This window comes from Microcaecilia unicolor, chromosome 3 (assembly GCF_901765095.1).
Source record: "Microcaecilia unicolor chromosome 3, aMicUni1.1, whole genome shotgun sequence".
Classification (NCBI taxonomy): domain Eukaryota; kingdom Metazoa; phylum Chordata; class Amphibia; order Gymnophiona; family Siphonopidae; genus Microcaecilia; species Microcaecilia unicolor.
The window spans coordinates 374,684,078-374,711,410 of NC_044033.1; the positions used below are offsets into that span (position 1 = coordinate 374,684,078).

The following is a 27,333-nucleotide window of genomic DNA, read 5'->3' on the forward strand; positions in this document are numbered from 1 at the left end:
CCCTGGGCTTATCCTCAATCTCCATAGGGAAGGGAATAGCCACAGCCATTTCCCGCACAAAGGAGGTGAAGGATAGACTCTGGTGGAGAAAGTCTCCTTTCTAGTGGAGGGGAAGGTTCAGAAGGAATCCCATAGGACTTGTCAGAAGAAAAAGTACCTGGGATCCTCCTCTTCCTCCCACGAACACATCTTTAGTATCGGACAAGACATCCCTCAGAGCAGTCCGAAACTGAGCCTGCCTCGACGTCGAGGAACGACGTCCTTGATGGCGGTGCCGAGAAGTCGACGCCCGCCTGGACTCCGGTGAAGCTTCCTCCACCAACGTCGAAGGGGAGTCGATCTGGATGGCAGCCAACACTGATGCCGCAGGCAGCACCAAAGTCGGGGACCTCACCACAGGCGAAGGGCCAGATGCCGCTGCAGCAGACGGTACGGAAGGCGCAAGCACCCCCGACACCAAAGCAGACTGGCGCAGCACCCCTTCCAGAAGCTCTGGAAGCAGGGCCCTGATGCGCTTGCCGAGAGCCACTGTCGGAAAAGGCTGCAGGGTCGGTAGGAGCCGGTGGCAGAATCTGTCAAGGCTCTGGAGCAGGTACCGGGCTGCTAGACCGACGCATCGGCACCTCCTGAATAGAGGGAGAGCAATCCTCTCGGCGTAGACACTTCTCGGGTGCCGAATCCCTCGATGCCCCGGAGCTCCCAGCACCGTGTGTCGAAGGAGAACGATGACGGTGCTATTTCGCGTTCGCTCGACGCCCGTCACCGAGACTCCTCGTTACCGATGAGGAAGACATGGAATCCTCACGTCTCCTCGGGGCCCGGGACAACCTACCCACTCGATGCCTCACTGCTCCCAGCACGAGTTGGTCGTTCCGCAGCCATTATCTTCACTCCCGATGTCGATGCTGCCGACCTCGGTACTGATGTCGATGTCGAAGGACCGGACCGAACCCCAAAAAGCTTCTTTCGTTGGGTTCTCGAGACGCTTGGGTCCGTTTCTTCTTGCGACGACACAGACTGCAAGTGGCTGGGCTAGGGTCAGGCCCAAGGCACTGGATACACCAAGCGTGGGTATCAATACCCGAGATGGTCCGGTTGCACAGAGTACAACGTCTGAAGCCGCTGGGTGTCTTCGATGACATGGAAGGAAAAACGGCTTTGGCGAAAATTAAATGATGCAATCGTGCCAAAAAAGTAAAGGGCACAAAATGGGAAAAATCCGACCGCGCGGCCGGTCGAAAAGAAAGAAAACTTAGAAAGTGCCAAAAAACGAAGAAAAAAATACATGGGTAAAAACAAAAACGAATAACGATATAAGAAAAAAAATATATAAAAAGAATCGTCAGGACTCTCTTTCCTGGGCCAGCGAAGCGAACAGGGAAAAACCTCTTCACCTCACTGCGGACAAGAAAAAACTGAGCGGGAACGCTCACGCGACGGGCGGGAAGTTGTCTGCGCATGCGCACAGTTCGCACACTAGAAGGTTCTGGCAAAACTTTTTAAAATTTTGCAATAAAAAAATTTGCCGTTTCCTGGGCCGCCGTGGACGCCGACTCACATGTGAGAACAAGCAGCCTGCTTGTCCTCAGAAAATGCAGGATACCCTGGAGGATGGTCAAGGGCTCCTCCTCGAGGGGCAGGGAGTGAAGCTGTAAACTACTAGAGCCCAGAGGATCACTTTTATAACTTTCGAAACAACAGTCCTCAGGGTCCATCTACCTATTGACTCCTAAGAGCGGTGCAAATAACAGCAGGAGCAGAGAAACTAATTGTAGCTCTGTCCGTAGCTGGACACCCCTTACCATTTCTAGTGGATTCTGGGGCTACCCGTTCTGTAATTACTTGTGTGCCACCGAGAGTACAGATTTCTTCACAAACAAGTAGTATACCATGCCATACTTTGTATTGTTAGTTGAATATTTATACTGCTATAATTGCCTATTGCTCATGTTTGATCTATTCTTACTGTACACCACCTTGAGTGAATTCCTTCAAAAAGGCGGTAAATAAAATCCTAATAAACTGTAAATAGAATATGATTTGAAGGACAGGAACAGGAAATTCACCTAACTGAACCCTGTACTGTCTGATTGGGGATTGAATCCCGAGTCGCTCCCTTGCTGTATGCCCCAAGTTGTCCAGTTAACCTGTTAGGCAGAGACCTGATGCCATTCCCATAATAATACCAGGTAGTGTTTGGGCCACACCCGAACAACCCTACGGGAGAGTCACATCTATAGAAAATGTGGCCCTAATTCTGAAACCTGGAAAAAAGGGACCAAAGTGTTCCCTGTATACACTAATTAGAGAAGCGCAGCAGGGTGTGACCAATGAAATTGATAATTTGTTGGAATTATTAATGTAGTAATTCTTCCTATAACACTCCCCTGTATCCGGTACCAAAAGATGGAGGTAAATTGAGGATTGTACATGATTTGCATGGTCTTAATGACTTTATTGAAGCTGAATACCCTAATGTTGAGAATCCTGCTACCATTTTACAAAAATTATAATTGGCCCTTCTATATTTTCAAGAATTTTATCCCATGATTTGAAAGATTTTGAGCTCACCTTGCCTGAGGATGTCCAGTTGATACATTATGTGGATGACCTGTTATTGTCTGCTGTACACAGGGAGGACTGTTTAGCTTACACAAATTATTGAAGGTTTTGGAAATCAGTGGCTAAGGCCAACAAGCTCAGATTTGTCAATCCCAAATTCAGTTTCTGGGACATACTATAGGGTCGTGACGTAGACAGATACAGTGTCAACAGCATAAGGAATTACTGGAGCTCTCTAGATCACAAACTGTTAAGCAACTGAGAGGTTTGCTGTGGTTGTTAAATTTCTTTAGATTGTGGATTCCTGCTTTCAGCACTCATATGGACTCTTTATGTCATAATTTAAAGGGCATTGTTAAAAGCCAAGATACAGGTGTGCTTTCTACTGAAGATGCACACATATCAGAATTGGATCTTCTGATCATGAAATTGCCTTTACTGGCATTATTTTGACAGCCCATTGACTTTCAGGTATGACACAATGAGCAGGGATGGGTGGCTGCCGCATCCCAAGATTCTAGATTTCTATCAAGAAGCTTCAACGTAGTAGAAAAGGCTTTTGCCGTGGTATTAAAGCTCAATCTCATGCATCAGGGATGCCTGTAATCTCATAATGTTAAATTTTTCCTATCTTGTCCTCAGATTATATTTACTGCCACAGGATTGAGTATACGTGTTGCAACCTTGCTTAAATCAGGTGGTATCAAGCCTAGAGTTAAGAGTGACCCATTTAATTTCCTGGTTGATTTATTGGAAGCACACTCTGACATACCCCATTCTATGTGGAATTCAGGCTTGAAAATCTTAACAGAGCTTTTGTCCCAGGGATCCATATGGTTCACAGATGGATCCTGCTTTGAAAATCAATCTGGTTTTGCAGCTGTTAAACTTGACACCTTAGGCAATATATTGGAGTGCTTGTAGTACCAATTAGGGTAGGGTACAGGCTTCTGAACTCTTCTGTGCAGTGTTGTTACAAGCAGATAATGTTTCCCAAGTATCTTCATTATGTTGTAAGCTCTGTACATGAACAGCTTAGGAAATAGAATAAGAAAGGGTATGTTTCTGCTACAGGAGAACCTATAAACTACTTGCACATTTGGGAAATGATTTTGTGGAAGCTAAATGAGAGACATCAGCTAGGCTTACCTACTGCAATTTGTTGGGTTAAGGCATATCAGAATGCCTCTAAATGGCTAGCTAAAGGGAATGCACTGGTGGATCCCGCTGCAAAACAGACGGTTCAACAGGGTACTGTTGCCCCCGCCCCCCGTTATGACGAGGGGAACTTTAAAAATTTCATACCCCACTGTTCATGAATTACAAAAATATGTCACAAAGGAAAAACTAGCTAAATGGAGTAATGCAGTTTGTACTTATACTAAAGATGAGGGCTGGGCACACTTTTGTGGGTTACCCTGTTGATACCTTGCAACTGCACTTATATGAACAGCATTACCCTGCACATTTATTAGCTTTCTCTATGTATACTAACTTGGAAAAGTTAATTTGGGTCCCTCAGCTTAGACAAAAGGTGTAATGAGGTGGTGTCACAATGTGCAGTCCGTACAGTTTGCAAACGCTCGTCGAGAAGTCTATGTCCCTGAGGGTCATATTCCTAAATCATCACACCCCTACCTTGAATGGCATTGTGACTTTACTGATATGACTGAAACATGTGAAGGGAAGAGATATTTACTTGCCTGTGTCTGTGCTTTCTCACAATGAATAGAAACAATTTCCTGCAAGAGGGAAACTGCAGCGGTAATGGCACAAACAATACTGAATCATATCATACCCAGATTTGGAATGGCATACTGAATTGTTACTGATAATGGTTCTCATTTCAGAAATTCTCTGACTTCATTACAGAAAATTTACAGTTTGACTGGAGATATGTATCTATTTATTCACCAATCTCCAAATGGACTTGTGGAATGCTGTAATGGTCTGTTGAAAGGGAAAATAAGACAATTAATTCTGAGCACAGGCCAAACTTGGCAGCAAGCCTTGCCAGCAGCACTTTTTATCCTAAGAAATAGTCCATCGAGAGCTGTGAAACTTACACCATTTGTACTATGTAGTGGCCGAGCTTTCAAGCCCAGGGACTTGGTATACCATAAGAACTTTACTCATAAAACTTGGAAGTCTCCAATCTTCACAGGACCTCATAAGCTGGAAGTGGTGACTCCCACAGCTGCCCTACTGGAAGGAGAATCTTCCTACACACACCTGTGTGACCTCAGACCAGCCCCATACATTAAAGACATTATAGAATAACAAGGACTATATTTTTAATTTACTATAAGATTGTGCTTTACTGCTATTTTATTGCAGCTATAATTTTTCTCTCTGTTTTTATGATACTTGCTGTCTTGTTTAATTGGTGAAGATTTTCAATATGTCTTTAAATCTTTTTTTCTGTTCACTGCTATTAGTACTGAGGCTTTACTGCAAGACAATAAATAGCATTCTTAAGTGTGTTTCTAAATTGATTTCTATTTTGAACATTTCTGATTGTTGGGTGTGTATGAAAACACCCCTTGCTATTTCCAAGGGTCTTACCTTTTCTGCTTACACTTAAATCCTGCACAATTATCTATTTTGAATGGATTAACACTTCTGATTCTTTGACTACATTAACTCCTCTGGCTGTTTACCTGGACCAACAGTTCATTAGATTTATCACCTAATTCTTCTTTTACTGTCAGACATGCTTCCAAAGGTCTGATTTGCTTTTCTAATTGGGGAAATGGGGCATTTCTGGGTAACACGTCATCTTTCTGTATGGTTCCTAACAAGGTCTGGGTGGAAAGCACATAATGGAACAGTGAGACTGGGTTTTTGTTGATTATACCTATCATCTAATGGTACAGCTGCTGGTGTACATATGCTATATAAGAGTTCATACAATGATACTGTTCCAAATAAAAGGTTAGAGAGCCAAGCTAACAGTTTACTCCCATTTAGAAAATACCATGAAGATTACTGGCATAACCACACTGATCCTTTCCCTGGTTATGCTCCCAAGGGAACTACTGCCCTTTTAGGCCATTACTTTATCTGTAGTACCAAAGCATACTGGGCACTGCCAGGCAATTGGCAAGATACTTGCTATCTGGCTTTTGTACACACCCCTGAAAAGATTCATAAAGTGTCTCCTCCATCACTCACTCACACAATTGGCTCTCTCGCCCTAAGCGAGATCTTGCAAGCGCTTATGATATAGTAAATTCAACCACACCTCTTACGGAGGACAAGGCTGTGGCCTGGTCCATTGTAGGTGCCATCCCATTGCTTACCGGCTGGTCAGATGCTGTACTTTCCAGAAAAACTTGCAGACTCCAAGTCCTGTTAGTAATTATGGCCCATGAATATGAAATCGCCTTTAATGCTATTGCGTCAGAACTGTCCCAATTACGTATAGTCTCTTTACAAAATTGCATGGCTTTAGAATATGCGCTCCTAGCTCAAGGTGGAGTTTGTGGTATTATTCATGATCAATGTTGCATTTATGTTAATCACACAACTCAGATAGCTACAGATGTTGCTCGTATGCTATCTGATCTCACCTCTCTTAAAGATACTCAACCAATTAGATCTTGGTTTAATGATTTTATTATCTAGTTTTCCTCATTAGGGAGCATACGGAAAAGGTTTGATATCATTTGCCTTAGGTGTTTTATTTGTTGCATTTTTGTTCTGTTTACTGTCCAAATGCATTCTCCAACTGTGTTCCTCTAAGGGCACACAATCAATTCGTTTGGAAAGACAAATACTTGATTGTTATAAAATGTTGCAGTATGCTTCCTCTCACCTCCCATGAGTCGTCTGAGATTTTGTATATTGACTATTGATTATTGGTTGTAGTGCTTTCTGTCCTACATCCCCGTTGCTGAAGAACCCAGCGATGAGACCTTTTTGTAAGTCTCTGTTACGTGGAATCGGCAAGTATTTATGAGGAGCCCCTCTACAGGGCCTCCTCAAGAGGGAAATGTATAAACACTGAGTGTTTTACTAGCCACTGAAACTGGCCATTTTAGTGTGCCTGGTGAACCTTGAAAGAAAAAAAAACAAAAATCATAAGATGGAGTCCAAAGTGACTCACACTGAGGGTTTAGGACACAAGAAGCAAGGTCTCTAGGGTATTATGCAACTTGATGGGGAGGGGTAGACAAAAAAACAAAACAAAACCCACAAGCACAGCATTTTCAAGGACATTGCAAGGATACAAAATTCAAATAAAGAGGTGGCGAGTTATGGGATGTGGGAGGTGAGCATGAGCAGATAGGCACATTTGGGGCCAAATATGAGAAAATAACCAGATAATGGAAAAGAACAATTTGACCAAAAAAAGGAGGGTTTTGTTCGGGAATGTATGATCATGTGACAAAGGGAAAGTAAAAGAATATAAAGAAACAGAATGAGATAAGCAAACTTAGGAATCTGTGGGCACACTGACTTGCGTCTAGCAGTCATCTGCTTGCAACTTCCTCTCACGAGGGGGAGGGGGGGGGAAGAGACCTGTATTTCTGCTTTAAACTTTTTGTTTGGATAATTTACTGCTCTTCCTGTGTTACAACCTATTGTTTAATAAATTTGGCTGTTGTCTTGAAGAATACATTGGTGGTCTTTCTATTTTTAAATTTACTACTAAATTTTGTTTTCCTTTCAAAAAGAGAAGTAAAAGGAGTTAATCTTTTCTTGTAATCAATAGGAAAGGTAAAGGTAATCCAGGAGAAGCAACCAAAGGTTTAGCCTTCATAGGCCTTTTGAGTATTACACCCTCCTGGTAAGGTGAGGAGTGGGGGATAAACACTGCTTTGCATGACTCTGCAGTAATGAGATACAGAGAGCTTTATAAATGAAATCAAGAACTACGGACTAATCTATAATCTGTACAGGGCTAGGCAACAATATTTATATGATATGGAAACTTGTTATACCACTAAGTGCCTGAACCAGTATAATCTTCAGGGTTTACTCTTCCAAAAAAAAACTAATAAAGAGCATTACTATCTCAATTATTCTGTCCCATTATGACCAAGGAAGTTCAGGTTTTATTTCACTATTTTAACACCAGCCAAGAAAACCCACTGGACATGCTTACACTGTAAATTTCTCTGCCAAAGAATTTAAGAACAACTGTCTCAACAAACCATTTTTTTTTCGTTGCCTATGGCCCGACTATGAAGACCCTTCAGCTAAGGTTTTGCATTCTGCAAAACCTTTTATTGGGGAAATCTAGGAAATGCCCAAAACTTCTGGTGTGCCTGAACTTCTGAGACATCACAGGTCAATTCTTGTGATGTAAAGTGTATGTGGTTAAAAGTCTACAGACTGCTATATGGTAAAGCAGTGAAATCTGATTTTCTTGATAAATTGTCATATCACTGAAATTAATGGGCTGCTGTTGATTTCCCCAAAACACTTAGATGATCTGTGTTGGCGATGCCTGTACACAGACCGCACATAAATCCTGCCAGCATTACATTACCGTAATACAGTTGTTGTAGGCATCTCGGACAACCTCATACTCAATTTCCTTCCAGCCCTTAAGGGACTTGTCCACGAGCACCTGCGTTGTGTGGGCAAATGCCTGGCACACCAAACACGTCAGCTCTTCTTTGGTGTTGGCAAATCCAGAACCCAGACCTCCAAGTGCATAGGCGGATCGCACCAGGACAGGGTACCCCAGTCTCTCAGCTGCAGCCTGTGCCTAGAGAGATTAAAAAAAAAAAAAAAAAAGAAGAATTAAGAACCACATCCACACACCATTCTTCCATGATACAGCTGCTAACAGAATGCATCTTAGTGTTCAGTGCATTGGTACTTATGCCATTTCATTTCCTAATACCACCTAACATTCTATTTGCTTTCTTTGCCACCGCAGCACACTGGGCAGAGGGTTTCAAAGTATTGTCAACGATGACTCCTAGATCCTTTTCTTAGTCGATGACTCCTAACGTGGAATCTTGCATCACTTAGCTATAGTTTGGGTTCCTCTTTACGACATGCATCACTTTGCACTTGCTCACGTTAAACATCATCTGCCATTTGGATGCCAAGTCTCGTAAGGTCATCTTGCAATTTTTCACAATCCTCTTGCGATCTAACAACTTTGAATAACTTTATGTCGTCGACAAATTTAAATATCTCACTAGTTATTCCTGTAACTAGATCATTTAGAAATATGTTAAAAAGCAGCGGTCCCAACACAGACCCCTGGGGAACACCACTATCTATCCTTCTCCATTGAGAATACTATTTAACCGTACTCTCTTTATTCTATCCTTTAACCAATTTGTAATCCACAATAGAACACTACTTCCTATTCCATGACTTTCCAATTTCCTCTGGAGTCTTTTATGAGGTACTCTGTCAAATGCCTTTTGAAAATCCAGATACACAATATCGACCAGCTCACCTTTACCACATGTTTGTTCACCTCTTCAAAGAAATGTAGTAGATTAGTGAGGCAAGATTTCCCTTCACTAAATCCATGTTGAATTTCTCTCATTAATCCATGCTTTTGAATATGCTCTGTAATTTTGTTCTTTATAATAGTCTCTACCATTTTGGTATTAAGAAAGTTTTGAAAACTGTACTGTTACAGAGAGCTTTCCCTACTTCTTAGGGGTGAACTTAGGGCTGGACAACCGTGGCCTGAATCCTTACATTTATGCTGACTATGTGACCATCTACATCCCCTTTCGGTCTTCCAAAGGCCGAAATCTCAGCGGAAATTCAGGACAGTCTCGCCATCGTGGTCAATTGGGCTAACACATTCAAGTTTAAACTCAATCAGGATAAAACGTAGTGCCTCATCCTCTCCTCCAAGTTCAAGAAGTCTATACCGGTCACAGTTACTGCACAAAACTTCTCCATTCCTGTCGCTGCAAGATTGAAACTCCTAGGGGTCATTCTGGATCCCCACTTGACTCTTGATCTACAAGTCTCGTCCATTACGAAGCAAATATTCCTGTCCATGAGGACCCTCAGGTATCAGGCAGTACCTGCCTTTTGCCCTCTTCAGATCACTTATTCACTCCCTTGTCTTGAGCCATTTCGACTATTACAATGGCATTTACACCGGTTGCAAGGAGCATGCCCTTAAAAAACTCCAGACAGCGCAGAACACAGCGGCGAGGCTGCTATTTGGTAAATCTCGATTTGAGGCAGCAGCACCCCTTCGTGAGAATCTCCACTGGCTCCCGATCAAGGAGCGGATTGAGTTCAAAGTCTGTGCCCTTACACACAAGATTATTTATGGAGATGCTCCTTCCTACGTGTACAACCTGGTCGACCTCCCACCAGGAACGCCGTGCAGTCCTCCCGCACCTAGCTCAATCTCCACTTTCCTTCCTGCAAGAACTTACATTACAAGCTGCTCTTTGCCTCTTCATTTTGCTTCCAGTGTCCCCGTTATTGGAATGCTCTCCCATCATCGTTAAAAGAGACTACTGATCACAGCCTATTCAAGAAATCCTTGAAGACCTACCTGTGTGATCGTTCATTCTCCTCAGCAGCTTGATCCTTGCATCTCTGCCTTCCTTCTCCCTCCAGTTTTCCCTCCCTCCCCTGCTCTACCTTTTTTTTTCCACTCTCTTCTCCTCTGCTTCACACTACTGTTATTTGTTGTATGTTCTCTTGAATTGTACGCCACACAAAGCCCGCCTTGGTGGGAATATGTGGGATATAAATGTTCACAATAAATAAATAAATAAATTTACTATGATTTCTGTGGTTTTGAAAATGTGTCTACCGTATGTTTATGGTGTTTGTTAAAATTCTGAATATATTTTGTTACCCGCTCAGGAGTGTAGATGATGCGGGTTTATAAATAAATAAATGTCCTACCATGGGCCAAGGAGGGAAGACATACACAGTAGATTTATCTCCAGCCAGGGCTGCAGAAGGGCATCGATCCCCACTGAGCCCGTTTTTTTTTTAATTAACTTTTATTGGAAATAAGCGCCATTACATCAGCAATAATTTCACAGACTAGAATAAAACATCAGATATCGATAGCATATTGCCACATATCTAGTGAACAAAACCATCCACAGCGAAAACCCCAATCCTCCCCCCCCCCCCCCCCCCACTATGAAAGTCCAAGAGTGGGATCCGGGCAAGCAGACCAGGATACATACATGTCCCATATTTTCTGATATGGTATAAGATGACCAGTTCGCTTTGCTGTCAACTTAGACATTAGATGAATACGATCCAATCTGCGGACCACTACCTCCAAACCTGGTAATGTACTCTGCCTCCACGCCGCTGCCAAGACCAACTTGCTAGCCACAAAAACAAATGCGGCAAGATGATGAACTTCCGGCTTGACACCTCGTGGCTTAACATGGAGGAGGCAGTGTTCCATCCTCAATGGGTAGGAAATCTTGGTGATACTATATACAAGGTGCAATACATCAGTCCAATACTTCTGAGCCTTGGGACACGTCCACCAAATATGGTACATATCCCCCACCCCAGCACATTGGCGCCAGCACAAGGCTGACACTGATGGGAACATCTTATGTAGTTTACTGGGGGTATAATACCAATTATACAAAACTTTTTACCCATTCTCCATCAAGGCACTAAATACAGAAACTTTAAGCAGAGATTTGAATATCCTTTCCCACAATGGAAAGTCATAAGAAGCACTCAGTGCCTGCTCCCATTTGGCCAAGTAATAAAGGACTGGTCTACTAAATGATAAAAGAGCCCTATATAAGCGAGATACTCCCCCTCTACCTCCCCCACTTCTCATTGCTCGTTCCAAAAGAGTTTCATCTAAGTTCAAATCCTCCCTAGCCTTTCTACTAATAAAATCTCGTACCTGACGATACTGAAAGGAATGAGAAGAGGGGATCCCATATTCCTCTTGAAGATCTTGGAAGGAAACCATCTCACCCTCCTCCCATATCTGCCCAAGCTCGCGTAGACCTAGTGCCTCCCATCTCTGAAATCCCCCAGACTCTATCCCTGGTGGAAAATGTGGGGCAAAGCGAATAAACATATATCGAAAATACTGGCGACTAGGAAAAAAGCGGTGACGCACCGCTCTCCAAACTAATAATGGCTTTTGTAACAATGGGGACAAAGTCTTCAAAAGCACCCCGAGCTGGTGATCTGGCAGCCATGGGACCGCGCCCAATGGGAAAGGATCCAACCAAGTTTGCTCTAAGCGCTCCCATGACTTACCCAATCCCTGCATCCAAGTTGCGAGGACCCAAAGATAGGCTGCTTGATAGTAAGCCCAGAACCAAGGAACTCCCATCCCCCCATGAGCGCGAGGCTGATACATCACCTCCTTACGAACCCGAGGGGGTCTCTTCTTCCAAATAAAGGAGAAAACTCTGTGCTGCAATCCCCTAAAGAACTTGTCGGGCATCGCAATAGGGAGCGCCATAAACAAATATAAAAGCTTAGGAAGCAGGATCATTTTAACCGCCGCAATGCGACCAAGCCAGGAGATGTTGAGACCCTCCCACCGTTCAAGTTCCAAAAAGAGTTCCTTAAGCTTCCCTGGGAAATTAGCTGCGTAAAGATCTGCAAACTTTTTTGTGAGTATAACTCACAGATATTTAATACCTATGGAAGTCCACTTGAAAGGATAATCTCCCTTTAACTGGGCCACCTGATCTTCGGGGACCGAGACATTAAGGGCTTCCGACTTATCCAGATTAATTTTGAACCCGGACAAGGTGCCAAAGTCCCGAAGGACAGAGGTCAGAGCCGGGAAAGAAATCGTCGGAGCAGAAAGCGTGAGGAGGAGATCGTCTGCAAATAATGCCCTGAATCTCCGGATGGGCCCGAATACATTCCACTAACAGCTCGACCGCAAGGGCAAAAAGAAGAGGCGAGAGAGCACATCCCTGCCGAGTGCCTCGAAACAGTGAAAACGGGGATGATCTTCTCCCATTGACCCGAACTGACGCACAAGGAGCTCTATAAATCAAACGCAACCAGCTCAAAAAAGGGCCCTCTATACCAACTCGCTGTAGCACCGCAAACATATATGGCCAATGTACATGGTCAAATGCCTTCTCCGCATCTAATGCGAGAATACAGACAGGCACACGAGCTGTTTCAGCATGATACATAAGATGTAGGGCGCGCCGTATATTATCGAAAGTCTGACGGCCATGGATAAAGCCCGCCTGGTCCTCACCAATCAGCTGAGAAAGATAGTGTTGTAGATGATTAGCCAGAATTTTTGTAAAACTTTTGTAGTCCACCCCCAATAGGGAGATCGGACGATAAGAGCCACATAACTGTGGGTCTTTACCTGGCTTAAGAATTATAGTAATATTGGCGAGGTTCCAAGAGGACGGGATATCATGGCCCTCCACTAATGAGTGGAAGACCTTCAACAGCACCGGGGCCAGCAGCTTCCCAAAAATCTTATAAAATTTATTAGTAAAGCCATCCGGCCGTGGTGCCTTCGCCGGCGATAAAGTATATATGGCCCAAAGAATTTCATCTACTTCAATAGGTCGTGAAAGCTGGTGCTGCGCCCCCTCTCCAAGCCTAGGCAACTGAAGTCAGTCCAAGAAGCCTGAGATTTCCTCATCAGAGGGGGCAATATCAGAAGAGTAAAGCTGCTCGTAAAACTGTTGAAAAAGTTGTTGCATACGCAAAGAATCAAACGTCAATACACCAGTCTCATCCTTCAGGCACACAATATGATTGTGGGTAGATTGCTGCCTAAGTTTATGAGCCAGAAGTCTGCTAGCCTTGTTGCCAAACTCAAAGAGAGTCTGGCGGACTCGTTGGAGTTGCTCAGACAATAAATCAAGCTGCAAGTTATGTAATTCTAATCGAAGTTTATTAGATTGAGTTAGCAATCGGGCCAGTTGAGATGCTGGGCACTGCTGTAACTGCCTGTCAACTGCTAACAAGCGGGAATGCAGAGAAGCTTCCTGCTGGCTCTTAACTCTCCTTACATGTGCCCCCAATGCAATAAAATGACCCCGGAGCACCGCCTTTAACCCATCCCAAAGAACCCCTGGTGAGACCTCTCCGTTGTCATTAAATTGGAGATAATCCTTGATATGTTGTTCAATTTGAAAGATGTGAGACATATCTGTGAGCAGAGAATCATCTAGCCGCCACTCTGGGGGACTTCTTGAGGGACCAACCAAGCTGATTTGCAACCACACCGGACTATGGTCTGACCAGGTTCGCGCCTCAATCCGAACATCACAGTCACCCAACGAATGTCCCCTCTCTCCTAACCACAAGTCGATGCGCGAGAAGGAATTGTGGACTGGGGAAAAATAAGTATATTCCCTGCGAGTGGGGTTAGCCTGTCGCCAAAAGTCTATCAACTGCCAGCGTTCTAGGAATGTCCGAAACTCCTCCCGATCCCGCCCCGCATAATGTACCCCCCCCCCCCCCCCCCCGAGCAGAGTTGTCTAGACTTGGGTCTAGTGTCAGGTTGAAATCTCCTCCCACCAAAAGGGAACCATCTTTATATTGAAGTAACACCTGATCTAACCGTTCAAAAAAAACTTTATGATCAGAGTTAGGCCCATAGATGTTTAATAATGTGTACCTCTGACCCCCTAACATTTAAACTATTAAGCTATATCTACCCCCTCTGTCCCGGATGACCTTATTAACCTGCCATGGATGGGAATCCGCAAACAAGATCGCTACCCCTCTAGACTTGGTGCCCTCACTATTGGAAGCAAAGTATTGGTGTGGAAATTTACGATGTCTACATAAGGACTCATGTACTGTCTTTAAGTGGGTCTCCTGAACCATAGCTATATCTATCTTTAGGCGAAGCAGCTCCCTAAACAAAAGCTGGCGCTTCAGGGAAACATTTAATCCTCTAACATTCAAGAACCCCAACCGGATATTACTCATTCAAAAAGAGAAAAAAAGAAAAAAGAAAAAAAAAAAAAGCCCATATGCCAACCATCCAAGAAACCAGGTGCTCACCAGATTCTACTCAGACCTCCCCCACCCCATTCGTACTATATCTTGTCTAGAACCCCACCCCCAACCCCTCCCTCCCTCCCACCCCCCACCCATACCATCCAGAAAAACCCCTTCCTACAATCAGAAGGGACATATGATGGAGAAAGTGAAACCCCTCCCCCCCGCCCCCCAGATAACATAGCAAGTAAACAGCATCAGACACCCAAAATCCTCCTAACATTAATAATGTATACGCTCTTATACATACTTACTGTGCTTAGTATATTGTAAGCTACATTAAGCCCGCAAACAAGTAAGGCAACATGAAAAACAGATGCAACTGAGATAATAAAACAGCCAATAGGCCCTAAACAGCAGGTAGAACACAGAACACAAATTTATGAACAAGACTCAATTCTTGTGGAACTGCTAGAAAGTCAATGTCAAGAGTCCCATCAGAAATGCAACATGAAATTCGCAAAAAAAAACCCAAAGTGAAGATTTTTAGCACAAAACTGTTCATATCATAAACATCACCCCTCAAGGCAGCTGGGTGCTTGATCTTTGACGTTCCAATCTTTTCTTGCCTTTGGTCACCCGCTGCCATTTCGGAATAGCTGGTAGTGAAGCAGAACGTGACTTGCTAGACTGCGCGAGGGTTGCACCCTTCTCTTCTGTAGGTAAGATGAGACGGGCTTCCTCCACCAATTTGATTTGATGTTGACGACCATCTTTATAAAACGCCAGGGCAAAAGGGTGGCGCCATCGATATTTAATACCTATCTCACGCAGCCTTGCCGTGACCAGTTTTAAGTCCGCCCGTCTCTTCAGGGTGATTGCCTCTAAATCTTTAAAGACAGACACTGAGTAAGAGTCCCATTTAAAATTATCAAGCTTGCGGCTTGCCTGCATCACCTGTTCGCGTAACTTAAAATCTCGGAAGCAGGCAATTATGTCCTTGGGCAAATTGTTGCGTGCCCCACCCAATGCTCTGTGAGACCACACTAAATGCACATCTTGAGGCTCAACAGGCGAGCCAGTTTCTGATAATAAGGCACTCACCACCCGTTGGATCACATCTTCACAAATCGGCATATAATGGAGTTTCAGGTAAGCCTCTAAATCGGAGGTTACACCTCCTGCTATGATTTTCGAGATCCTCGAGCTTGTCAGTAATCTGCTGAATCTCCACCTGCACCTCTCCAACCTGGCTAGTGAGGCCTCCGATCGCCTCCTCATGTTCCTCCACGCGGCCCATTACTTCCTCTAGGTGATTTCCCAGATCCCGGATTTCGCTACGGAGATCTGTACTCATAGTCACAAGGTCAGAACGAACCGCTTTAAGATCTGACCGCATCTCCTTGATCCAGTCTCGAAGCTCCGTGTAGTTAACCTCCTCCGAATCCCCCCGATCATGCTGTGAAGCGAATAGGTCTTGTGAGGCAGGCCCTGCTATCGCGCTCGCTGAATCACCCGCCATGTGCTCTGGCTCTGCCATGGGCTGTGTCGTCGCAGAACTGCTGTAGGCAAATCGGGAAAGATTCGCGGCTTTGCTCATGAGCCCGGAGTTGCAGGAACACTTTAGAGATTTCAAAGAATAGTTGGCTTCGCAAAACTGAAGCGCATTGAGGATATCGCCACACAATTAAGTTCTGGGGAGCAGGAGCTCTCGTCTCAGACCACCATCTTAATCGGTGACATCACTTCCTCCCTGCCCGTTTCTTTCTAACGACTAAAGAACTTGGGCACTTTGGCATTCCTTTTCATTGCCATCAAGTCCAGAAGTGGAGAACCCAATTGGTTCACTATCAACTGAAAACACTGGATGGATAGTTCCCGTTCTCCCTGGTCCAAGGAGTGCCTGCTGAGAAAGTCTGCCTTTATATTCAAGGACTCAGTGATGTGATCTGCCGACAAGCAGAAAAGATTTTTCTCCAACTTGTGATGGAGGCCACTTCCACCGCCTTCGGATGGCGGTGGGTCCTACCTTGCTTTTTGATATAAGCCAACGCCGTCGCATTGTTTCCTCCATAGGTTCTGTGTGTCTTTATGAGGAAGGACCTATGGAGTACCACAGCTCCATGCAAACCTCCCCCAACTCTCCACAACTAAAGCAAGGTGGGAAAAAAAAAGTGTGTTGGAGGGTGGGGGGCTAGAATTCTGAGTATCTGCTCAATGTGCAGAAAAAAAAGCAGAAAAGCAGAAGAGAGATACGAGTTGTGCTCACTTAAGTTCTGACTAGCTTCCTCGTTCTAGCTCAGATCTGGGAGTTGCATTCTGCCAGCACAAAGGCACATAAAAATGCAGCTCTTCTCATAGCCCAAGTGGTAACCTCAAATGGTCAGCGAATGTGAACTGATAAGAAATAGCCTCCTTGGTTTGTGAGTCACTAGACTAAAACAATAAGCACAAAGTGGCACAATAATAGAACAGCACTACAAAAACTGATAGATGCCACCACCTTCAAACCCCACAAAATTCTTCCAGCTAACCCCACCTTGCAAGCTAACCACCTACAGCATGTGCCTGGAACCACAAATCACAAGCAAACTGACCACAATGTTGAAAACATAACATTGGGGTTCTTTTTACCTGCTCCACAGAGAAGGCTGCCTCACTGGGGGCCACATGTTCGCCAATTTCTTCCATCTTCTCCACAAACACCTTACGGTCCTCTGTCATCTCAATGGAAGCCACGGGAGTACCTAGCACCCGCACATTGTACTGCTCCAGGACACCCCGCTTAGTCAGCTCCACCCCACAGTTCAATGCTGTCTGACCTCCAAATGTTAGCAGGATCCCGTCTGGACGCTCATTCTTTATTACCTGAACAGAAAAGAAAGAAAAGGCTGGAGATTATTTTATTTCAGGAAGGAAGAGGGAGATCTTGAGCAAAGTGGGAATGAGCTAATCAATTTTTTTTTCACTCATCTACAATAGAAGTTCTCACTCTACCTGCAGCAGTTAGCAGACAGTGAAAGCCTCCCTCTCTGTATATGTCACTTATGCATACAAACAACTGGGGTTAGTCCACTCAATCCAGACATAGGCAATTCCTGAGCTTTTGTGTGTTACTGATATTGGAGCCAAGTAGTTCCAATTAAGATATCCTTGTAAATGTGCTATTCATTTTCATAATTATATTTGTGTATTCTATGATGTTGCTTAGTTGCAGTTTTTCTTAGACGGGAAGGGATCTACTACTGATAGAAGAGAGATACCTTCTTAATCTGGGCCATAAGTGTTATTGACATTCACCTTGCTATTTTCTTTACACATCTTTTCTTTAATCCCTCTTTCCTAGGGGGTTTGGATCTTGCCCTCCTCTCAATTGTGGACTATATAGAGTTAATTTTGTAAATGGCAAAGAAAATCTCAAATTATTATTTTCTTTATTGAATCTTATCTTTAATTCAATTGGATGTACTATGGAAATTGTTATATCTATATTGTAACAAAACAAGTGTGTTTTAAGCACGAAACTTGAATTAATTATTCCTTGAAGTGTATTTCTTTGTTTGGCCAGCAGGTGGTGCTTGTTTATGAGGGGGAGAAAAAACTCGACCCGAGGCCTCAAAAGGGCCTACCCTGAAAACGAAAGAAAACTTAATGGGGCCAAAAACTGGAAATACGGGAAGGGGAAAAAGATCGAAAGGCCCTTCTCCGAAATCCCTTTTTGTTTTTTTTTGTTTTTTAAAGCGAAAAGTCAAAAGACGTGCGAGGGTCAACTTAAGGGGCGCGAACGGCGCAAACACGACCGTACCGAGCGCGGACAAAAGAAGACTGACGAACACGAGCCGGTTCGGGCGGGAAGACGGCCACGCATGCGCGCGCGAGGACTAGCAAAGGCCTTTGCTAGTGAAGTTTCCGATTGGAGGGGCTGCCGTGGACCTCACCCATCAGTGAGAACAAGCAGCCTGCTTGTCCTCGGAGAATCTGCAGTATACTTTTAAAACTTGTCTGGGCTCTGATTGGTCCAGGAGCTCATTTTCATTTGGATTGTACTGGCTTTTGCTCCAGTTTTAGCCAGGGAGAAGACATATTGCTTTGCTGAGACTCTGTGAACACTTATATTTCCTGATCTCCCCAGGTACTGTTTAGAAAGTAAACAAATGTTTAGATAGGTAACTGAAATATGGATCAATTATAAAACTTATTGTTTGCTGATTTCACATTTTTTTTGTCCACTGTTCCAAGTTCTGACAATAAACATTTTCAGTTTGTTGACTCTGCCTGCCTAGACTGATAAAGAATCCTGGTGTTTTGTGTGTTGGGTCTGAGTGCTTTCTGGGAACCATGGGACCCACTGGGAGTGTGGCCCCATAACCTGGAACCCAGTCAGTGGGAGGAGGGTGCTAGTGTAGAGCACAAGCAGTAGGTGCAGGCGGACCTGAGCTGTGCTGGGGATAGACCCTCTGACAAGGGGTAACCCCAGGCGGATGGGCTAGGCGTTTTGTGACACCACATATATATATATATTTTTTTTTTTTAACTACCATAGGTTAAAAGAATACCAACATTGCAAAAACTGCTGGCCTATCTCCCAAGGAGGGAGAGAACTCCCAACTCACTACAAAGGTTTGACACAAAGAAATGCTCTAACATTCTCCATGCTTACTTTTTTTCTTTAAATTTTAATTTTTGAGATTTTCAAAAATGCATATAAACTCAAGCAATTCAAATTGTATACCATGCTTAGTTTTAAATGGTGTGAGACAATCTTGTCTTCTTCAGAAAACATGCAGCAGCTAACGCCACATATGCTCAGGTTTTCCAGAGAAACAAAACCTTCATTTTGTTCATCATGTGCACAAAGACCTCTATTCAAAAATCTGCTACAGGCATAAATCTCACCTGACAGAGCCACGCCTCACCTGATTGGGTTAATAAATAAAACAAATGTTTAAATACATACATTTACACATACCAAAAGCTAGCTCTCTGGGTATTTGGCTGTTAACATGAATTTTTATAGGAGATTGAGACTCACCTGCGTCACATAGTCTGCTGTGATGGGCAGGAAGTACACCTTGTCAGCCAGGCCTTTTGAAGTCTGCACTGTGGCTATATTGGGGTTGATCAGCACAGTCTGGATACTCTCTTCCTTCAGAGCTTTAATGGCCTGAGACAGTAAAAAATGATGTGATTTAAAAGCCTGCTGAATCATTTCTCTAGCATGAACAGAATGAACTAGATTAGTCTTCAGTGCTCAACAGATCACATCTTGACAGCATGACCCATATCCTCAATACTTAATTAACCACCATCTAGTACAGAGGTCTGCCCTGGGTCAGTAGCCTTCTTTTAAATTGGGAGATCATGGCCTTGCACAGTTAATGTTTTAAATAAAAGGTTAAAGTTACTAGTTGGAGCAGGAACTGGAAAATTTCACATGGAAGCTCCATTTCTTCCTCTCTCCAAACATTTTACCCCCCCCCCCAACCCCCCTCCCACGTAGTATTCATCAAGTTTCTCCATAGCATTCCGTGTCCCAAAATATTCTTCCAATTTAAATGTTCATTTTAGTTCCTGAACCTAAATGACCAACTGGATAAACCGTGACCAGCTATCTTCAAGGTGGAAAAGCGTAGAATGAATTTTGGGATGATATAAGGGATAAGTGAGAACCGAGTGGATAAGGAGAGCTCAAGGGATGTAAAAATCTTCTCATGGGGAGCCGAGGTGAGGGCAGTAGTGTGTGTGTGTGGGGGGGGGGGGGGGGAGCAAAAAAAATGAGCACCATATTCCTAGGGTCACTGAGGCAGGTAGCGAGGCCATCCAGACTACCCATGAAGTGTTGAGTAACTGCCAAACATGAAGAAGCGGATGTGGGCAATAAATGCAGCAATGGCTCACAGAAAAGACGGAATTCAAGAAAGACTGAGTTGCCATGAAAAAGGCTATAAAGAAGAGAGATAGAATTAAGAGAAGATGGGTAATGCCAAGGTGAAAGGAGACAAAAAAGGGAGGGAGGGAGGAGGGAAGAGACAGTGAAAGCAAGAAAGGGGAGATCAGAGGTCGTCTTTCCACGTTGAAAACAAACTTGAGGTGAAGAAGAAATATATATTACTAGTAAACAAAGGCCTGTTTCTGAGAGCAATGAAACGGGCGCTAGCAAGGGTTTCATGGTAGTGTGTATGTTTGGGAGAGAGTGTGTGTGAGTGACTGTGTGAGAGAGAGAGAGTGAATGCGGTAGTGTGTGTGGTTGTTTGACATAGCGTGAGTCTGTGTGTGTGTGTGAGAATAAGAGTGTGTGGCAGGGTTCACCCTCCTTCCTTTTTCCCCTTGTGTTCCCTCCCCCCCCCCCATCATTCCCCCCACCCTTTCCTCCCCTCCCCCCTTCCCTGCTTCAGGGTGGTGAGTCCCACTCCCTCCGCCTTTCAGGGTCATCCGTTGCATTGTGTTGTTCAATCTGGCTCCCTCCCTGCTGCCACTGCCACCATGATGCATCTGGCTCCCTCCCTTTTTCCCTTGCACCACACTGAGGCTGGCTGGCTGGCTGGCTCCCTCAGAAGTTGAGGCTGGCTGCCTGCTCGCCTGCCTCCCTCCGTACCTACCTCTCACCTTTTGGATGTCTCCGTTTCAGGGGGAAGATGTGTTTGTTTTTTACAGCAGCAGGGTCATGTTGTTTGTGAGTGTCGTCTGTGGCGGGGGGAGGGGGCAGGACCGGCATCCGCGCCGCTGTTGTTCCTTGGGGGGAGGGGGAGCGACGTGGTTCTGGCGGCGGGTGGCTCATTTCTGGTGAGGGGCAGGAGCGACACAAACCGTGGACCTGTGTGGCTCGTCGCGATTTTGCCTGGTTCGTGCGCCGCTGTTTCCGTTGTTGTAGCTCTGTGTGGGTGGCGGTTTTCCTGCCCCGCCCTCCACGTCATCGCGTTTTGATGCGAGGGCAGAGCAGAGCTACAGTGTGGAAATCAGGATATCTGGAATATGACTGACGGAAGTGACGGAGTTTGTGGCCTCAGTAGGGGACGGGGCTTCGTGATGTTGCGTCGCGCGGGGGTTGATCAGGTGAAGGGGGGGAGCAGTTAGAGGTTTCTCGCAGGCAGGCAGGCCCCCCCCCCCCTCATTATGGAAGGTTTTTTTTTTAAATTTTTGTTACACTTGTACCCCGCAGTGTCCCACTTATGGCAGGCTGGTACTTATTTTTTACTTGGAGCAATGGAGGTTGTGTAGCGATTCCTAGGCAGGGGGAGGAGTAGGGAAACACACGCCCCCTGCCTGGTTCGTTGGAGGGGGTTGCAGTCCCTTCACTGTGTTCCGCCCTCGACGTCATGACGTTTGACGCGAGGGCAGGGCATAGACACAGTGATTTGGAAGGCTTCACCACCATGAACTTACGAACTGTTAAGGGATGACTTGAGCAGGTTGTCTTCAGAACGTTGAGGTAGCGTTTTATGTCCAGATGAGGCGTGGCTTGGGGCGTGGCTGAGGGCGGGTCTATGAGTTAGGGTGAGTGGTCCTGATAGCCTAGCCTAAGAAGACTACAGGAGTTCTGTGCTTCACTGCCTTGCAGTGAGCTTCAGAATGTTCGAGGTGGGATTTATTTATATAGATTTGTTTGGAGCAAGAAGCTCAGGGGTTTGCAGCCCGACTTAAATTATTTTTCATTTTTTGCATCAGGATGGACATACAAGTCTGGAAACATTAGCAGGCCAGGGGAATGAAAACATTAATATTTCATATAAAATATCTCCTCTGCATGCTTTAGGCTTATTTTATGTAAAATAGATTTTTGAAGGAGTCTTATCAATGTAGTTCAACTAAAAAAAAAGTTTTATCGGTTTTGTCAGGTGTGCACTATTTCATACAATCAGGAAAACATTTTAACCAAAAATGGACATTTTTCTTTTCTATCACAGAGCAGCATATGATGACACTGAGCCTTAATAACCAGAAAACTACGCAAAGTTAAAAAAAAAAAAAAAAAAGCCACCACAAACATCTTGTGCACACATTGACTAAGAAGACGAGGAAGAAAGTGATATAGCAAGGTGTGGAAGACTGTAGAATACTTGCCATCATTAAGTTTCATAAAAATTCTCTGTAGCTTTAAGGAAAATCCCCTGTTCAAAAGGCTCCTATGGACAACTTTTCCAAGTAATGAACTACAATGAAGGATTGCTTGCATGGGCTATTTTCTAACTACAACTCAATTATTTCTGAGTTACTTTTCCTGCAGCTCTTAAGAACCTAAGTGTTGCTATACTGGGGCAGACTGAAATGTCCATCAAGTCCAGCATACTGTTTCTAACAGTGGCCAATCCAGGTTACAAGTACCTGGCAAGATCCCAAAACAGTACAATACATTTTATGCTGCATATCCTAGAAATAGGCAGTGGATTTTCCCCAAGTCCATCTTAACAATGGCTTATGGTTGTCTCTTGGGTTTTCTATATAAGGAGAACAAGCCCAGAGGTGGGCGGGAGAGGGATGAGAATGGAGGGAGTATAAAAATATACAAAAATGTGCTCACATACTATCTGTACTGATCTAGTCTTTAAATTCCTGTATCACAGGCAAATCCAGTCCAAATAGAGAAAAATCAACCCAGACCTGAGAAACAAAGGGACAGAATTGTTTTATTTTCTCAAGAATCCAGCTATTTTTACCCTGACAACCAGCAGTATAACTGCCCACACTTCTAATAATTTTTACAATCTCTTAACTAAAACTGCAGCTAGTTGCAAATTAGAACGGCATAAATAAGAGTAGCTCACCCAATGAACAGATGTCATCAAAAAGGGTGGAGGGGGGGGGGGGAAAGAGGGGGAAGTAATGAGGACTTACCTGTAGATCAACTGAGTTACTTATCCCTTAACCGAGAAGCCACTACGACACAACTCGTTTCAAGTTTATTTATAATTTACTACCCCACTCATCAGACAAGACATCTAGGTGGCTTATAGGCTAATGAAAGGAAAAGCATACGAGAAATGACTCAATCACACCACCCCAGACATGAGAAAGCTTTCTGCAGAAGTCCTAACAGAGATACTGAACTGGAGCAAATAAACAGAATGCCAGAACTTTAAAGGAGCATCATTTTTTTAATCTCACCTGAGAGCCAGAGTAGTCAAATTCCCCAGCCTGTCCTATGGAGAGACCTCCTGAGCCCAGGATCAGGACCTTGCATGGACGAGATGCTACTAAATCTTCTTTGGGTACATCTCTGTATGTCAGCTGTTCCGTCAACCGTTCCTTAACTGCAGACACATATTTTATAAGCAGGGTCAAAACAGACAATAACTGAACACACACAAAGTATGCTGTGACATATGAGATCTGCAATCAAATTTGATATCCACTGGGGTTTATGCACATTGCAGAAGTGATTCACCTGGGTCCCAAGGGGGAGAAAGGATTCAGTTTGTAAGGGCGGCCCCTGCTAGCACAAGCTAAGAACAGACCTCCCAGAATGACTGCCTGAGCTAGGATGGAGGAGGAGGAGGGAATGTTGTGCTGGACAAGGAAGGCAAAAGCAGAAGTTTGAGGAATTTGATGCTCTTTCAAAAGGATGGTCCTCTAATTTTGAGGTAATAAGTTTTCTTGCTGATACATCTGTTGCTCTTTAAAATTTTATAAAGCATCTTGGGATAGGTTTCTTCAGTACTCAGTATTTTATCAGTGCATCTTTTTTTTTTTTTAATAAAGTTATTGATTACAATCATTCATAGGCGGTCGGTGGCCCAACTGTTTGGGGAGGCTAAAGGGGGCGGGGTTAGGGGTGGGGCTTAAATCCATAATTGTCTGATAACACAGAAAAAAAAATAAAAGTCACAATACCTTTTATTAAATTTAGATATTAGATATGTATCATATGTCAAAGAATAAAGTGGTTGCTCAAAGCATATACTAACCACAATCGCTCAACTGCAAAACACTATGCACAACTTTGTGCAAAAACACACTCAGAACCTTACTGTACCATAAATATTACACTGGGCAGAACCTAATACACCAATATACCATCCACACGGAAAATGCAGACCGTCAACAATATGAAACAAGGGATCATAATATCACAATTCTCATGTAGAGCCACAAAACACCCTAATTCATGTTTAATGTGGGATAAAATGCCATAAATAAGTAAATAAATTTAAACTTTTAATGTTGAGCACCTAATTCTCAAAGTGGACATATTCCAAACACTGCCCTCCCCTCTATCCACCCATGTCCAGCAACCCTCCTCTCCCCTCCCCTCCATCCACCCTTGTCCAGCCAGCAACTCTCCTCTCCCCTGCCCTTCCCTCCATCCACCCATGTCCAGCAACCCTCCTCTCCCCCCTGCCCTCCCCTCCATCCAGCAATGTTAACTTCCAGCCCCCCCCCCCCCCAATTCCCGATTCCCCGCTCGTCCATCCCGTCAGCCCTCAGCTCCCCCTAGCCCTCGTTTGCTTCCTGCCGCTGCCCTACCTTTAAATATTGCATTTTTCTTCCAGTCGCGGCACCATTATTAAAAGCAGAAGCAGGCTCGGCTCCAGCCTTCCCTTGCAATGGCTCTGCCTTCGCGCAAACAGGAAATACGTCAGAAGAGGGCGGAGCCATGCGAGGGAAGGCTGGAGCCGAGCCTGCTTCTGCTTTTAATAATGGCGCCGTGACTGGAAGAAAAATGAAATATTTAAAGGTAGGGCAGTGGCAGGAAGCAAACGAGGGCTGGGGGGAGCTGAGGGCAGACGGGATGGATGACCTGGGGAGCGGGGAAGCCTGCAGCTTGTCGCGGGGTGGGGGCAGCAGGCGAAGAAGGTCACAGTTGGGCTGGGGAGGCTTAGCCTCCCCAAGCCTCTTATAAGGGGCGCCTATGCAATCATTCAACAAATCATCTTGTTACAGAAACACACATTCAGTAAGCTTAAAGGCAAGAGAGACCTATCTCTATAATGAGGAAATAAATTAGTGCTTATAGTCCACAATATAGGGGAGAATCCAAAGGAAACAAAACCTTGAAGCCAGGTTATAAAGGCAATTTAACAAAATAAAATTGAGGATTTACTACATCCAAATATAAGCTCATTCAGGGACTGCACTAGGATCAGGAGGCTTTACTTTCTTAGTTGACAGAAATACCTGTAATTGATCTGGGTCAAAGAAAGTATATTATTTTAGAGGCAAATAACACATTACATTTACAAGGAAAACGCAGCATAAACGTTGCACCAAGTGAAACTACTTGGTGCCTCATTGACAGAAATTTTTTCCTGTGTTACTTTTGTTAAATCCAGAAAAATCCAAACTTTCTGACCCAGAAACTGATTTTGTCTGTGATAGGATTTTAATACATGCTCCCTGTCTTGTGGAAAAACAAAAGTTATCAATAGAGTCTCACAAGACACCACTTCTGAATCTGATTTTTCAAGAAATGCAGTTAAGTCCAAATTGTCCTGGGATATTTCTTTCAATTCTGGGATTGGGGGTGCATCCGAGGGTTGTTTCTGACCTTTAGATGTCTTAACTTTAGAAGAAATGTAATACGATTTAGATATTGGGAAAGGGAAAGGGGAAAGGGAAATGGGACTTGATATACCGCCTTTCTGAGGTTTTTGAAACTACATTCAAAGCGGTTTACATATATTCAGGTACTTATTTTGTACCAGGGACAATGGAAGGTTAAGTGACTTGACCAGAGTCACAAGGAGCAACAGTGGGAATCGAACTCAGTTCCTCAGGGTCAAAGTCCACTACACTAACCACTAGGCTACTCCTCCACTGTGCATCCTTTGGTATCATCAAGATATCCTCCAGATAGCTTCGTAGGAGCTCACTGGAGAAAACATTTAAAAATCGTAAGTTCAGATACCTCATCGCATTTTTTCCAATTCTCAAAACATCTGTTTGTAATAGTCTTGTCTTTTATCACAGCAGTATTCAATTTCTGGTTCTCATTGCTCTCTTGGTCCAATTTTTAACTAAGGATTGCATGGTCAACAGTGCAGCCTTATTTTTTAATCACCACAGAGCTAAACATTCTCACAACCCTTGTTAAGGAGGAAATTGCTACATGCAAGGAAGACAGGCCTTCCCAAACATTAGTGCATCTTCAATTCAAGAAAGGACAGCTTCTGCTGCCACAACTGTATCATTCCCAATAGCACCTCATCCATACATCTTAGCACCTGCACAGAAACGCAACCAAAGCAGTCCCCAGACTCAACAACCTGAGTTGTGCAGGAAACTCTAACCTGTTTTCCCATGGATCCTATTCTTCTTGTCCTTCACCATCTCTATGAAGATATCGAAGAGGCCCACAAGATCCATTGGGCCAGCTCTGTGCTCAGGATGGAACTGAACACTGGAGAGAAAAACAAAACACTTCAGAGACTGCACAGTGCAAAACCAATCCAACCCAGTGTGTCACTGCAGTACACCCCTTAAACAAAGGACAAGAACACAACACTGCCTTCCTGCAATCACAAGGCCAGTGTGACCATTCCCCACAACACAGCTATCCATGGTCTCCTGATGCAACACTTAAGCCCTATGCTCTACCCTGTAGCATCAACTTGTTCACCATACAGACAGAAGAAAAGCTTCTGTTGTAGAACTTTCCCCCTACAGAACAAGACAGCAGTGGTTCCCAAACTACAAACCATACCCCTTCAACTATCTCAAAACATTCACATGTTCTTTCCAGCAAGCCTGAGAAACACACCAAGCTGCTGTTACAGTGGGACTGTGGGAAATCTGCAGCAGATCAGTCCAAAGTAAATACACAATCTGACTTTTCACTTGCCCGTCTCCCATCACCAAAAACTAAACCTGAAATAAATGTGCAAACTACAACTCTGGACTCAGCTCAACCACAAAAGTTATAGCACTGAAAAGAAATATGCA

The 27,333-nt window shown here is 44.2% G+C and overlaps 1 protein-coding gene across 1 annotated transcript in view; it reads right to left on the minus strand.

Annotated features, from left to right (window-relative positions):
- CAD (carbamoyl-phosphate synthetase 2, aspartate transcarbamylase, and dihydroorotase) overlaps positions 1–27,333 on the minus strand; it is a 448,399-nt gene that overhangs the window by 330,484 nt on the left and 90,582 nt on the right. Inside the window, exons 8-12 of the mRNA XM_030198598.1 lie at positions 26,682–26,791; positions 23,560–23,705; positions 19,490–19,621; positions 17,092–17,325; positions 8,060–8,281 (exon numbers count right to left, since the gene is read on the minus strand). Of these exons, the coding sequence (XP_030054458.1) occupies positions 8,060–8,281; positions 17,092–17,325; positions 19,490–19,621; positions 23,560–23,705; positions 26,682–26,791 (844 nt within the window). The remainder of the gene's footprint in view (positions 1–8,059; positions 8,282–17,091; positions 17,326–19,489; positions 19,622–23,559; positions 23,706–26,681; positions 26,792–27,333) is intronic.